Source organism: Dreissena polymorpha, chromosome 1 (assembly GCF_020536995.1).
Source record: "Dreissena polymorpha isolate Duluth1 chromosome 1, UMN_Dpol_1.0, whole genome shotgun sequence".
NCBI lineage: Eukaryota > Metazoa > Mollusca > Bivalvia > Myida > Dreissenidae > Dreissena > Dreissena polymorpha.
The window spans coordinates 202158924-202174661 of NC_068355.1; the positions used below are offsets into that span (position 1 = coordinate 202158924).

The 15738-nt window shown below is 36.4% G+C and overlaps 1 protein-coding gene and 1 long non-coding RNA gene across 14 annotated transcripts in view; both read left to right on the plus strand.

Moving 5' to 3' along the window:
* Positions 1–15738, plus strand: part of LOC127864615 (transmembrane and coiled-coil domains protein 2-like) — a 126056-nt gene that overhangs the window by 76956 nt on the left and 33362 nt on the right. For 12 of the 13 annotated variants that reach the window (XM_052404417.1, XM_052404419.1, XM_052404418.1 and 9 more), the window contains 5 exons: positions 5021–5201; positions 8606–8747; positions 11710–11787; positions 13461–13505; positions 15416–15448. In XM_052404417.1, coding sequence (XP_052260377.1) covers positions 5021–5201; positions 8606–8747; positions 11710–11787; positions 13461–13505; positions 15416–15448 — 479 coding nt within the window. The remainder of the gene's footprint in view (positions 1–5020; positions 5202–8605; positions 8748–11709; positions 11788–13460; positions 13506–15415; positions 15449–15738) is intronic. The other variant, XM_052404421.1, reaches the window with a different exon arrangement.
* On the plus strand, positions 5251–5890 carry LOC127864645 (uncharacterized). Its single transcript, XR_008042172.1, has 2 exons — positions 5251–5444; positions 5607–5890. It is a non-coding gene; the product is annotated as an uncharacterized LOC127864645 (long non-coding RNA).

A 15738-nucleotide genomic window follows, 5' to 3' on the forward strand; every position in this document is an offset into this window, starting at 1 on the left:
AGGGGTTAAATAATTTGGTGCTAGAGCTTAAGAATTTGGGCTATTTGAGCGGTTTAAGATGACAAGAAGATATTTTGGCAATTTCAGGTGGTCACTTAGAAAAGGAAACATGAGGGTTCTTAGGTGATTTTAAGCTCGGCTGTTTTCGGAGAAAACTCGAGGTATTATCAAAGCCAGCTTGTTGTGTCGTGTCATGTCCGTCGTCGTGTCCGCCGTCATGTCGGCCGTCGTGTCTGCCGTCCGCAAAACCTTAACATTTTGTTAAGGTTTTGAACAATTTGGCTATAAAATCAAAGTGCTTCCACATACAACTTTGAAACTTCATATGTAGCTGCACCTTGATGAGTTCTACAAGCCACACCCATATTTGGGTCACTAGGTCAAAGGTCAAAGTCACTGTGACCTCTAAAAAAAAGAGTAATTCTGACAAGCTTTCATTTCTTCAAAAATGCACCCGCAGCGGAGCGTGGCACCCGTTATGCGGTGCATTTGTTTATGTTTATGTTCTCTTAAAAATCCAGAGCAGGAACATGAAGTGGGGTGTCTTTGGGTGACGTGTGGTGTCTAGGATGAGAAAAGGGAAATTTTAATGGGTTCTTGGGTGATTTGTGTTGTTAAATGTGTTCACACACAGTTTTTATGATCTAGAGAGGGATATGAGGTGAGGTTGCCCTTTGAGGACTTGTGGTGTCCTAGTGTACATGAGTAAATGTGAAGTGATTTTAGTGATTTGGTGTGTTTTAATGTTGGTGTAGTGGGCGAGAACATGATCTGGAAGGCGTTTGTGGCATTGGCTGTTTGAAGTGGCAATATTGGGAGAAAAGTTATATTGAGAGCGTTTTTGGTGATTTGGAGTGTTCTTTAGTGTAATATTTCAAGCCAGTTTACACATTTTGTTTTTGTAACCCTTTTATGAAAATATTTTACTTATGTAACAAACAGGAACTTAACACATTAATTTGCCTGTTCCTAACAAATATTTACTTGTTATTGAAGATTTCAAGGATGATTGGTATCTTTGAAACAATAGACACATGTTCATCTGTTGGATGGATCTCCTGTATGTGCATCTGAGATATGATTCTATTGTTTCCTGTTATGCCTCCCTAATGTTTGTCTGCTTGATATCATAAAGGCGCAGAAAATCAATGCTGTATTGACAACAGCTTGCGGTTAAATAGTGATACATGTTGTAGTTGTGGATAGGCCTATGTGCTCTTGTTGAAGACAAATTGCACAATAAAATAATAGATGTACTTGTACACCTTTTCAGAATTAATAAACTTAAAATATAGTATAGATATTTATACTGACATTTAATGTCAATACACAAATTTATGCAAATAGATCAGCCATTTAAATTGTTTTGCTTTGTTAAGCTCAATAAGCACAAAGTGCTCATGGAGGTATAATATGATTGCTCTATGTATGACTTCCAGCATATATGTGTCATGCATTGTTTGGCATAAACTATTAGCTTGTTATGACGCCATAGGCCACATTTTCCATCGAAATTTGATGAAGTTTGCTCACAAAGTATATTTTGAAAATATTTGAATATTTTGAAAAATTAGATCCCTTTTTGTCCCCGCCAAAGGCAGAGGCATATAGAATTGGCGTTATCGGTCCGTCCGTCCGTGGTCAGTCTGTAAGTCCGCCCGTCCGTGTCACAAAATGTTTTAGGGCAATATCTAAAAAAAACTAAATAAGATATCAACATGAAACTTCATAAGGTATAGATATCAATGAGGAGCGGTGCCATGCATAAGAACCAAAACCCTACACTTTATTATGCCCCCCTTCGAAGAAGAGGGGGTATATTGTTTTGCACATGTCGGTCCGTCTGTTGGTCGGTCCGTCCGTCGGTCCCTTCATCAGATGATTTCCAGATGATAACTCAAGAACGCTTAGGCCTAGGATCATGAAACTTCATAGGTACATTGATCATGACTGGCAGATGACCCCTATTGATTTTCAGGTCACTAGGTCAAAGGTCAAGGTCACAGTGACTCGAAATAGTAAAATGGTTTACGGATGATAACTCAAGAATGCTTAGGCCTAGGATCATGAAACTTCATTGGTACATTGATCATGACTGGCAGATGACCCCTATTGATTTTCAGGTCATTAGTTTAAAGGTAAAGGTTACAGTGACTCGAAATAGTAAAATGGTTTTTGAATGATAACTCAAGAGTGCTTACACCTAGGATCATGAAACTTCATAGGAACCAGGGGTTTTTTTTACTAAGAAAGTGACGCCGATATTCGGCGTCTTCCCCTACCAGAATTTTTCCCCTCAAAATACAATTTCCCCACCAAAAATATCATTTTTCACCAAAATATAATATTTTCTCTCTAAGAAATGTTTATTTTTCCTTTGGGCATTCGACAATTATCCAATTTGCACCATGTACAACGATCTTTCTCTCTCTCTCCAGACGAACACAAAAAATCTGGGAATCCCAGTTATTCTAAATATAGCTCTTAAATAACGTTATGTAAACTGGGCAACTAATCGTAATAATCATGTGACTATTTAACTGGATACCGGTCTTGCGCGAGAAGGGTGTTTCGTCAATAAATTACCAGAAACCAGTCGAATTTTCATCCGGGCTATGTGCAAGCCAAGATATAAACGTGAAAACAGAAAAAAATGTCTCACAATTGGCGTTCTTACACAAACAAAATAAAACATTCGGAATTGGAAGATACTGAACGCATCGAGGCATTTTTTAAGAAAGAATCATCGAAAACCGTTATAACCCATCAGGATTCTGAGGTAATCAACATCGAACATTGTGAAAGTGAAAGTAGACAATCGGCAGCTGCTGCTCCTTTCCCTTCCAATACTGTAGCAGATCAAGATCGTCAACCCATTCATCATGAAATTGAAATCACAAAATTGACATCGTCCCCCGGCCCCAGTACAGAAATATAGTTGAAAACATTTCCCATAATTAGATCTACACCTGCAACTTAATTAAGGACTTTGACTTTAATACGTGTTAAATGTGTTTTAGAACAAAAAGGACGGAGACAAGCCTCTTTTGATGAGTTATAGACACTGAAATGAACAGTTTTTATTTTTTCCCCTAATATGTCTCTTTTGCACTCTTTTTTCCCCTTTCACCCAGCGTCCAGCGTCTTCCCCTTTCTCTAAAAAAACCGCTGGGAACATTGATCATGACTCGCAGATGACCTCTATTGATTTTCAGGTCACTAGGTCAAAGGTCAAGGTCACAGTGACTCGAAACAGTAAAATGGTTTCCGGATGATAACTCAAGAATGCTTACGCCTAGGATCATGAAACTTCATAGGTACATTGATCATGACTGGCAGATGACCCCTATTGTTTTTCAGGTCACTAGGTCAAAGGTCAAGGTCACAGTGACTCAAAATAGTAAAATGGTTTCCGAATGATAACTCAAGAATGCTTACACCTAGGATCATGAAACTTCATAGGTACATTGATCATGACTGGCAGATGACCCCTATTAATTTTCAGGTCACTAGGTCAAAGGTTAAGGTCACAGTGACTGGAAACAGTAAAATGCTTTCCTGATGATAACTCAAGAATAATTAGGCCTAGGATCATGAAACTTAATAGGTACATTGATCATGACTGGCAGATGACCCCTATTGACTTTTAGGTATTTAGGTTAAAGGTCAAGGTCAAAGTGACAAAAAGCATATTCACACAATGGCTGCCACTACAACTGACAGCCCATATGGGGGCATGCATGTTTTACAAACAGCCCTTGTTTGATAAGAGTTATTGTCCTTTTTTATTTGATGTACATGTAACATGTACAGCGCTATATCTCAGATACCATGCAAGACTTTCACATGGAACTAAATGCATGTATTGATCTAAATGAGGAAAAGTGCCATGCACAAGAACTATAATCCTACACTCTCTTTAATTAGTGTTATTGCCCTTTGTTGTTTTTGTATGATGTAACTTTTCAAGGCTATATTTTAGGATGATACACTGCAAGATTTCAACATGACACTTCATGGGTGTGTAGATATGGCTAAGGAGAATATAAGTTCATTAAAGCAATTACCCTACACTTAATTATTTTGTAAGTTTTACAGTATATCAAGGGATTTGCACCCAGCCAAACAAAATTCCTTTTGCAAGGGATATCAATTTACGAATTTGCTTTGTAAATCTTAGAATAATCTTGATATCACTCTAGAGGCAACATGTGATTTACCACTCAAACATTATGAAATTTGGTCTAAATGTTTATCTTGACTATTTAAATCCGAGCTAGAATCTAGGTAATGTGCAACCAAAAGCTTGGTCATTAGGTTAAATCTTAGAAATATATTGTTATCTCTCTACAGGCCACATTGAAGACGTAATCTTGTTGAAACTTAGAATGTTTATCTTGAAAATATCAAAGCTAAGTTTCTATCTAGGTCATAGGTGACCATAAACTAGGTTAAAAGGTCTAATCGTAGAAAAACCATGTCATCACTCTTAAGGCAACATTTTCAATCGGACTCAATCTTTTTGAACCATAGTCAGAATATTTATCTTCACATAATCTACGCCAACTTTGAATTTTATTCCAAACCCTAGGTCACTTAATGTTATCATTGCATTGACGCTATCTTGATGAAATTTAGTCAGAATGTTTATCCTGACTATATCGGAGTCCGGTTGATTACGGGTCACCTGCGTCAAAAAACTAGGTTATCAGATAAAATCTTAGAAAAAGCCTAGTAATCTCGCATGATGGCACATTTCAGAATGTTCATCTTTGCAATATTTAGGCTGAGTTTTAATCTCAGTCACTTGTGTCCAAAAACGAGGTCACCTGGTCATATCCTAGAATAACTTTTAACCATGAAAATGGCCACAGTTGTGTCTCAATCATGATGAAACTGTGAGAGCAACAAGTATATAAAGCTTATGACATCATTGTGATGTCATCATGATCATGATTTTGGCCAAAACCTCTGCAATAATGGTTTGCTTACCACAAATAAAAATACTCTTATTCTTTAGGAGGAACTAACAAGGAAAGAGAATGGGAGTGGAGGGGGCAGTGACATCACTGATGATGTTATCGACGGCCCCACCTCTGGCAATACTGAGACATCGAAGCGCCAGGCAGATATGGTCAAGGTACAGGAGAAGATTGACAAGATCATGCTGCTGATTAAGGAGGAACAGGGAACAAAAGAAAGTAGGGAACTACTATTTATAGATCTACTTTCTGTTAGGTAAAGAACTACTTTTTTAACCAGGTTTTCCGAAGGAAAAAACTGGTTATTAGATTGGCGAATGCGGGCGGGCTGGCTGGCTGGCTGGCTGGCGGGCTGGCTGGCTGGCTGGCGGGCTGGCGGAATAAGCTTGTCCGGGCCATAACTATGTCGTTCATTGTCAGATTTTAAAATCATTTGGCACATTTGTTCACCATCATTGGACGGTGTGTCGCGCGAAATAATTACGTCGATATCTCCAAGGTCAAGGTCACACTTTGAGTTCAAAGGTCAAAAATGGCCATAAATGAGCTTGTCCGAGCCATAACTATGTCGTTCATCGTCAGATTTTAAAATCATTTGGCACATTTGTTCACCATCATTGGAAGGTGTGTCGCGCGAAATAATTACGTCGATATCTCCAAGGTCAAGGTCACACTTTGAGTTCAAAGGTCAAAAATGGCCATAAATGAGCTTGTCCTGGCCATAACTATGTCATTCATTGTGAGATTTTAAAATCATTTGGCACATTTGTTCACCATCATGGGACGGTGTGTCCCACGAAAGAATCACGTCAATATCTCCAATGTCAAGGTCGCCACGACTAAAAATAGATTTAAAAAAAAAAAAAAATTACAAAGGGGGTTAATTTTTTTTGGTCATTTCAAAAGTTCAGTTTTAGTTTTCTCCCTTTATCAGATTTTTTTTTCACAATGAAAACCTGGTTTTGTGACAATTTTGTCCCTTGTGTAGATCTTATTTCAGTGTGGTAAGGAACTACGTTTTAGAGATCTACTTTCAGTGAGGTAAGGAACTACTATTTATAGATTAACTTTCAGTGAGGTAAGGAACTGCTATTTATAGATCAACTTGCAGTGAGGTAAGGAGCTACTTTTTGTAGATCTTATTTCAGTGAGGTAAGGAACTACTTTTTAGAGATATACTTTTTTTCAGTGAGGTAAAAAACTTCTTTTATAATTACACTGTAACTCCAATATAACGCGCTCCGTCATAAAGCTTAATTTAATTTAACGCGGGTGGTGCTTGGATCCCATTTTTTTCCAACCTTCCATTTCTGATTCAAATTCATGTTATGCAACTTTATGTATTTTCAGGAAATTCAAAGATGGCGACGGTCACAACTTAATTGCTTTATTCAACCGCCCGTTTAACCGATTTTAATCGCTTCGAGGTTAAACAACACCGACAGCTAATTGGTGTTAATCTGTTGTGTAAGGTCAATAAAGGTGTGAAAAACTCGCGTGTCAATGTTTATTACATGTATTCCTTATCAGAGCGATTCAGTGTGCTTATTTCAATAAGTTAAGCGCAAACGGGATAATTATCAAATTTAAGTTATTCAAAACGATTAAAACATTCTTACTTTGATATGAGTGCAGTTTGACTATATTAAAAGAGCGGCTGTGAAATATACTGCGCACAGTATAAAACAAAGTTTTTCTGTCATTTCATTACATGTATCATTCTTATATTTAGGCATTTAATCTTTCAGTTTCGTGTACGAGAAATTAATTAAATAATCCAGACTATTATTTTAATACATGCTTAAACACAGTATTATTAATAGAGATTTACTTTCATGTTTTTTGCATGTTCCTATGACGCAATAAACAATTTCTTTGTACATATATTGTATTGCATTCAATCTAAATTTAAAATCGCTCGTCTAATGAAACCTCTGCCCCATAATGCACTGTTCTCTTTACACTTCTAAAAATGGCGTATGTATATGGTTGTGTTTATGAAATTCCTAAACATATTTATCGTCATGAATGTTCAAGATTATGATTTTTTAAGTGATGGTACTTTATTGGATTATCGGATAAATGTCCACATTAGCAAAGCGGTTTGTATACTGTTAACAATAGGATTCTGTTTATATGCATGTATGTGCGGATGACAACACAGCATGGCAATAAAAAGGACCTATATTATAGGCTATAGTACACCTGTTTTTTATAGCCCCCTGCAATAAATGAGCTCAAAACTTATAACGCGGATCCATTTATAATGCTGTTTAGCTGCTTTGACCCCATTGACCGCGCTATATTGGAGTTACAGTGTATATCTACTTTCAGTGATTTTACGAACTACTTTTTATAGATCTACTTTCAGTGAGGTAAGGAACTACATTTTTTAGATCTACTTTAAGTGAGGTAAGGAAACTTCTTTTTATAGATCTACTTTCAGCGAAGGCCTTACAGATTTAAATTATACTTCACATCTTCACTTCTCTATGTAATGCACATGTAATTCAGTCTGCAATATTTTTATTACTTATACCTTACTTGATTATTTTGCAAATTCTAGTAACATTTATTCTATGTATTTCATTGAACCATGGCATCAAATGCCAACTAATATCTACACGTTAATAAATATCTTAACTTTATATCCATACATGTATATTCCATTTTATCCACTACAGCAAACTTGAAGAATATCTTTACATTATTCCATTTGTTCCAAAGCAGAAAATGTCATGCGGTATATGTCTATTTAAGTTATTCCATGTATTGCATTGCAGCAAACGTCAAAGAATATCTGAGCTTTACTACTTATATGTCAATATTTCACATATTCCAGCAAATAAACTCCAGGAATATTTTCATTTTATTCTTTGTACCTGACTTTGTCATGTTTCACTCACAACCATGTAAGACAGGAAGTGGATTTTTGTCATGTTTCACTCACAACCATGTAAGACAGGTAGTGGATTTTGTCATGTTTCACTCACAACCATGTAAGACAGGTAGTGGATTTTGTCATGTTTCACTCACAACCATGTAAGACAGGTAGTGCATTTTGTCATGTTTCACTCACAACCATGTAAGACAGGTAGTGGATTTGGTCATGTTTCACTCACAACCATGTAAGACAGTTAGTGGATTTGGTCATGCCAAACATGGCGTCTATATATATATATATATAATATAGATGCATATTTGGATGGCACAATGAGTTTTTTTGCAAATTAGCACTCAGAATAGCGTTGTATAAAAAAAACACCCACAACAACTTGTTACATAAAAATGTTGGGTTTTAAAACTGTTTATAATACATGTACTTATAGGTTATTAGACGTTTTGCTATACAATACGGAGATATATATGGACGAGCACACAGTTTTATGTCATATTGGACAAGCCGTTAAGCTATTTTCAAGACAAGCGCCTTTGTGAATCGATTACATTCCGATACTTTTTCTCGGTAACAGTTTTATCCTAATAAAACAATTGCTTAGTGCAATTGTACTCAACTGTCCAAGGAAAAAACATATTGGACAGTCACGTGGTACATAATGAAGAATGCTCATTGGTTGAATTTATTGGATATAGAATAAATTATTCTATGTATTTAATTCCAGCCAACGTCAATGAATATCTTAAGGTGGCCGGGGAGGCAGACAAGCAGCAGTTGATACGCATCAAGCAGGTGTTTGAGAAGAAGAACCAGAAGTCTACAGCCTCGCTGAGCACGATGCAGAAAAAACTGGAGAAGTACAAAAAGTATGGCCACTTTTATTACTAAATCTTTATGAAACTTAGTCACAATGTTTATCTTCACGTAATCTATGGCTTGCCTGAGCACGATGCAGAAAAAACAGGAGAAGTACAAAAAGTATGGCCACTTTTATTACTCAATCTTTATGAAACTTAGTCACAATGTTTATCTTCTCATAATCTATGGCTTGCCTGAGCACGCTGCAGAAAAAACTGGAGAAGTACAAAAAATGGCCACTTTTATTATTCAATCTTTATGAAACTTAGTCACAATGTTTATCTTCACGTAATCGATGGCTTTCCTGAACGCGCTGCAGACAAAACAGGAGAAGTAAAAGAAGTATAGAAGTTCATACCAATTAGAAATTAGTTTTGACCTATTTATTTTACCTCGATTGCATCAAAAGCCAAAATCTTACTGAAATGCTCTCAAGTCCATTTCCTGGTTAGATCCGTTACTTGGTGTCCTAAGTACAGCCAAAGCGGAACAAACGTATTTCGCGATCCGTCAGTCGTTGAAGCCGCGTCAGTATGCGGCGGCAAGTCGCATTTCGCCGCGAAACTTCGCATCTGTCCGCCGAGGCATGCCGCGGTCCGCGACATGATGCCGAGTCGATGCGATCATGAAATTTTTTTTTTTTTTAATTATTAGTTACATGTAGTTAACAAATTTTGAAAGAACAATTATAATAATAATTAAAATCATAATAAATTTATTGTGCGCGGATTGTATTAGCATATACATGTAAGCATAGTTAATGTGTCTGGCCAATTATTAAGTTTGTTTCCCGCCCGTAGCGTATGTATTTCACACATAAACAAGGTCACGTAATTATGTTTTCGCACATACAAGTGGTCAAGGCTCCAGCATATGGTGGATTTATAAATTAATTGCATATTGATTCCGCTATTATATTTTAGCTGAGAAAATTAGCAGTTTGAAGCCACATCAATAATCAAGACGGTGACGACGTATTTGTAGTTTTGTTAATTATCAGCTTTTATAACTATTGTTTGAATATGCGTATATAAACACGTTTTATTTTGTTCATATTATACAGTTAATATCGCTACTAATTACCCGATAATCCCGTATATTCCAGTTTTAAAGCAAATGCTGGTAAATATTTACGATACACAAACATTCTCGATATTTCCTTAAGTATCAAATACATTTTGGCATTTGTTACTATTTATAGAGATGATGAAATAACGTCTAATCGGGGCGTTTTTTTCTCCACTGAACACGCGATTTACGCCTGACGTGATGTTCATGTATTTATACAACACAAAATACACCCAAACTTTCCAAACGACGTTCTACATGTCTGCATAATTTTCGCGCGCTTTTTATGAAACAAAGGATATTTTAGCACTGTTTATTTGATGTTAGAATTTGCCAAAGGACGCGTTAGCATTAAAATTCGGAAGTGTGTTTCGGATTACAAATTTAATAATGATAATCGAACGAAACATAAACAGTTGCACGTAATTAATTCTACGCTACACATACATGTATGTACATGTAGGTGGATATCTTTTCACTCGATCCGGCGCGTACGTATGCGGCGGATTTACTCCGCGAAAGTACGCTTGGTTAATACAGACTCGGTGTCGTTGCGCGGATCGATGCCGAGTGCCACGGCGATACGCCGCGTGAACACACGATTCGGCAGCCGCGGACTAATAATCTGGCCGTGGCGTAGCCGCGGATTATGTTTGTACCGCTTTGGCTGTACTGTATAGAGGAAATCTGATAAAAGCTCATATAGTGGGGAGTGAACTTGTGACCTTGCACTTGCTAGGCAGACACCCATTGCGCCATGGCGATCTGAATTATTTCATCATAGGAGAATAAGAGCAACCGTTTTGATTTGATGTATTTAGATCACCTTCTTTTCAGTTTGAGAAGTGTGACACAATGCAGGGTTTTACAAATCTGTGAAAGGCCACCTATACTGCAGGGCCACCAGCTATTTATAAATGGCATGATGTTCCATATAAATGTGCCAGTGTTTTTTTATGCCCCCGAAGGAGGGCATATAGTGATCGGACTGTCCGTCCGTCTGTCTGTCACACTTTGTGTTTAGGTTTCGAAAAATGCTCATAACTTCTATGTCGCTTCAGATAGCAATTTCATATTTGGCATGCATGTGTATATGGACAAGGCCTTTCCATATGCTCACAAATTTTGACCCCTGTGACCTTGACCTTGAACTAAGGGTCTGCGTTTTGGTTTTGAAATCTGGGTTTAGGTTTCTAAAAAAGCTCATAACTTCTTTCAAGCGTTTATAGGGGGCATAAGTCATCCTATGGTGACAGCTCTTGTTGCTTCATATTTTGGGGGAAAGTGACACTTTGGATTAGGGAGGTTTTTGACAAGAGGGACATTTCATTTAGACAAGCGTGATTACATGTTTTACATGTTTTTATTCTACTTTGATATAAAACATTAATCAAATGCTGTGTTTCAAAAGCAAAATCCGATCAAGCTTGGTTTAACCCTTTGCATGCTGGGAAATTTGTCGTCTGCTAAAATGTTGTCTGCTGAATTTCTAAAATTAGCATTTTCTTCGATTTTTTTTTCTATCAGAATAGCAAATAGTTTGGATCCTGATGAGACGACACGTTCTGTAGCGTCTCATCTGGATCCAAACTGTTTGCAAAGGCCTTTAAAATTCGGTTCCCGCACTGAAAGGTTTAACCCTTTACCACTTAGATATGTATTTTGACACATTTGTAGTCCTTTAGAAAGTTAAATTTAATAAAATAACTGTCTGACAAGATTCAAGTTTTAAAAGAGTCATTTCCAGCCCTCAGATACTGATAAGCCGCAAACAGCATAAAACCTGGACAGACTGCAAGTTACTCGCAGGCTGTTCTGATTTTATGCTGTTGGCACATAGCCATTTTCACTTTGCTTCTGAGTAGAAAAAGGGTTAATGCTGATATTGTCTACTGTTTGCAGGGTTTTAAGTGACATAGAAACCTATGGTTCTCACAGACAGCCAAAGGACAAGCTCAGAGATATGGGACAAGGGCTCAAGTAAGATATGAACGTGTGCAATATCGTCAAGCCCTCTGTATATATGAGCAGCACACTGAAAACCAGACTCAATGCATGTGAGGAAAGTGTTGTCCCAGATAAGACTGTGCAGTTTGCACTGGCTAGTCAGGGACGAAACATTCCGACAAAACTGGATTTTTGCTAAGGAGAGACTGTCTTCAAACAGAAAATGTCATAAAAGCAGAAAGTGTTGTCCCTGATTAGCCTGTGTGGACTGCATAGGCTTATCTGGGATGACATTTTACACACATACACCAAACCCCCTTTTCACAGTGCACGGTCCATATAAAATTATTTACTTTATAATGTCAAGCAAGTAGCACATTTAATAAGTTGCCTAAATAACATAATAATTCAAGCTATAGCTCTTAAACAAATGTGTGTAGACTGACCTTGGGTCTCAACTGGCCCCACCCAGGGTATTATTCATTTTATAAAGCCTTGTGTCACGACTGGCCACACACAGGGTGTCTTATATTTTATATAGCCTTACACAAAATCGGCTAAATGATTGTTCATATTCGTTACTATGGTGAAAAGCTTTAGTTTTCTTTGAGCATTTGCTAACCTTATCTGCAATGGTCCATCAAGAAGCATGTTTTATATGACTGGGTTTTGTCAATGAGAGAACTCTAAATGCAGGTTATTGTCACTATGACCAACTTGTGTGTATTCTTAAAAAAGGCATTGTATTGATTTTGGCATTTTAATTTCTTGTGTTTTTTTTAAATTATATATATATATATATATATATATATATATATATATATATATATATATATATATATATATATATAAATTCTTTTGATTATCTAGTAACAAGTTGTTTCTCACTTAAAAAAACTAAGCCATTCATAATACAAAATTCTGAGAAATTAAGTGTAACCATAAACCAGAATTAAGCATTTGCCATCATTATTGTAGCACATGGTAAAAAATGTTTCTGCTTTTTTATCTCACTGATCAATTTTTGTGATCATTTTTTGTCCATCATTTGTCATCATATGCAACATTTGACTTGTGAATTCTCTTGAGTCTGCATTTATTTCTTCATTAAAATTTGTGAAAACAAAAGGCTTGCAATTATTTTTTAGGTATTATTTAGGTAAAAATTCAGCTCGAATATCTTCCCAAAAGTTGAAGTATTTTCTACTTTAATGACTCATCAATTTCCCTCTAAATGTAACCTTTATTTGGTTAAAAGAAACTAATTTACAGGAAGTTGAAGATGTTATGAGGCATTTTTGTATATGTTCCCAGCTTTTTCATAGACAGCATTTGTCCCACTATATTCTCTGCAAGTTGGAAACTGGGACATGCAGCAGGGAAGTTTTCTTTGTGTGGCTTTAGTAAAACCATTTGAAGTCACATGTCTTATTTGGTAGCGAGTTCAATCCAATAACAATTGTGTCTTCGTAATATCTTGGCTGAGTTAGAAAAAAATAATGCGGTTAGTTAAAAAAACATGGCCTAGTTATTTGACATAAATGTTGTTAAATTTTAGTGGGTCTCTACCAAACATGTTTTAATGGTTCCTCTCACTTCGCCAATAGGCCGATTTCAATGTTGACATGACTAGCTTTGACTTTTAAAGTTCTACACCTATATCTTTTCACTTCGCAATTTTACAACATGTGCCACCGTATTTGTAGGGACGTAGGCGCAAATATTGTAGACGGAATTACTGGTTTCTCAGGGTAAGCCGTCTTGTTGTCATAGTAACTCAAGAGGTGGCTTAGAGCAGCTGTTCTTGGTTTTGGCTCTCAAGTGATTTCTCTTTTTTTTATTTTGAGTCCAATTTTTGTTCACTCCACAGTGTTTATTTTTATGTTTGTAGAAGTTAAATAAGAAAAACATTATTTTTTATTTAAAATGTATCTTAAAAGATCTTTTATTGGTCTAACTTATTTTTGCATATGAAAGCTTAATTGTGTTATTTTATTAAATAGTGAGTTAACAGTAAAGATTATACAAATATATTATTTTTTATTCTGAAAACCAAAAACATTTGCAAATAACTACAACTAATGAAAAACAACACATGTGTCCACATGGCAAGGTGAGGTCAAAGGTCAATTTGAGCATAAAATGGGTAGTTTTTTACATGTTGAGTGGGGTTTTGAGACATGAGTGGAATGTGTGGTAAGCCATGCACTATGGACACATGTCATGTCATATCAGGAGATCACAGAAGGCGCTTGCTTAAACACTTGCGTGCTGTGCTTATTCTTCATTCCTGTTTATTATCATTCTCTACTCCTGTGCTGTTGTGTTTGTGTGTAAAAATTCACCAAAATAAAACAAACATTTGGTTTTGCACAGAAATGTATTTTTTAAACCCCCCACCCCACCCCCCACCCCCATTTCTGTCTGTGAGAAATTTTCTGTCTCCACCATAACATTGCTATATATTGATGGAATTAATGAATAAATTTGAATTAACTTGGCACAAATGCAATCAATCATAAGATTCGCGTTCTGACAAAAGTGGGCATAATGCATGTGCGTAAAGTGTCGTCTCAGATAGCCTGTGCAGTCCGCACAGGCTAATCAGGGACGACACTTTCCGCTTTTATGGTATTTTTAGTTTGAAGGAAGTCCCTTCTTACCGAAAATCAAGTTTAAGCGGAAAGTGTTGTCCCTGATTAGCCTGTGCGGACTGCACAGGCTAATCTGGGACAACACTTTACGCACATGAATTTTTATCAGAGTTTTATCAGAACACGACACAAATGATAACTATAAGAAGACTCTTGGGTATCACTCATTTTATTACTCAATTGTCAAGGTCACAGTTAGAGGTCAAACATGAGCTTTGTTCATAAAAAGATATTTTGACTTATGTAGATTTTTAGACAATGGTGGACATTGTGGGCATCCTTGCCTTATACACACAAACTGTTTTGTTTTAAATGCTGTTGCAGTTGTATTCTAAGTTTAAATTTTGTTTCATGCATATACTTCAAAGCATTACAGTATTGTGCTATTTGAGAATGTTCACAATATTATCATAACATGCTTTATAGTACAGTATAAAAAATTATTTAATTGTAAAGAAAAAATAATTAAATAAACAACGAACATCCGCCTAAAAGATGGTTTAATATTTTTTCTTGTTTAATATCTGCCATGTAAACTTAAAGTTACAAAAATACTAAAAATCAACTAATATTTTGCAAAATATTTTGTAAAATAAAGTTAACCCATACACAAATCGATGTTCCTTACAGCATAGCCGAAATTTCAACGCTAGATGTGGTATAGTAACATAGATTTAACAAGATGCAAAATGCTCGTTATTATTAAATATTTCAGTTATATTATAACGTTCTGTTAACCTACTTTTCCACGTCAGTCGTAGTGAATCTTATTGGCTTAAAAATCCTGTGCCACACACTAACAATATTGCCCTTTTCGATTCAGAGGAAGGGGGAAATGGCTGTAAAAATAATCCTTAATCCTCAGCTATTCCCACACAAGTTATGTGAAAAATCTTCAATCATCAGTTAACCCCACACAAGTTATGTGGTGGGGCTGTGATGTGAACAAAAGTTCCTAGAATGACAGTGGGGCTCTTTTAATAAAATGCTTTGTTTTTCATTTTCAGAGGAGTGGTGGGGAACATAAAAGGTGCCAAAGAGTAAGTGTGACTTCATATTATTAACAAGCCTTGCTGTGGAAAAACCAGGCTTAATGCATGTGCTTCAATGTCCCAGATTAGCTTGTGCACTCCGCACACAGGGCCAAAAAACCTTTCTTCGCAAGGGGCCTCTTTATGCTCCCCGAAAATATTTTCGGTGGAGCATATAGTTGCCAGTTTGTAGTTCCGTACTTCCTTACTTCCTTCCTTCCGTCACACTTTTGCTACCGTTTCTCATAGAGCCTTCAATACTTTACCAATCGCTTTCATATTTGGCATGTAGGTACCTG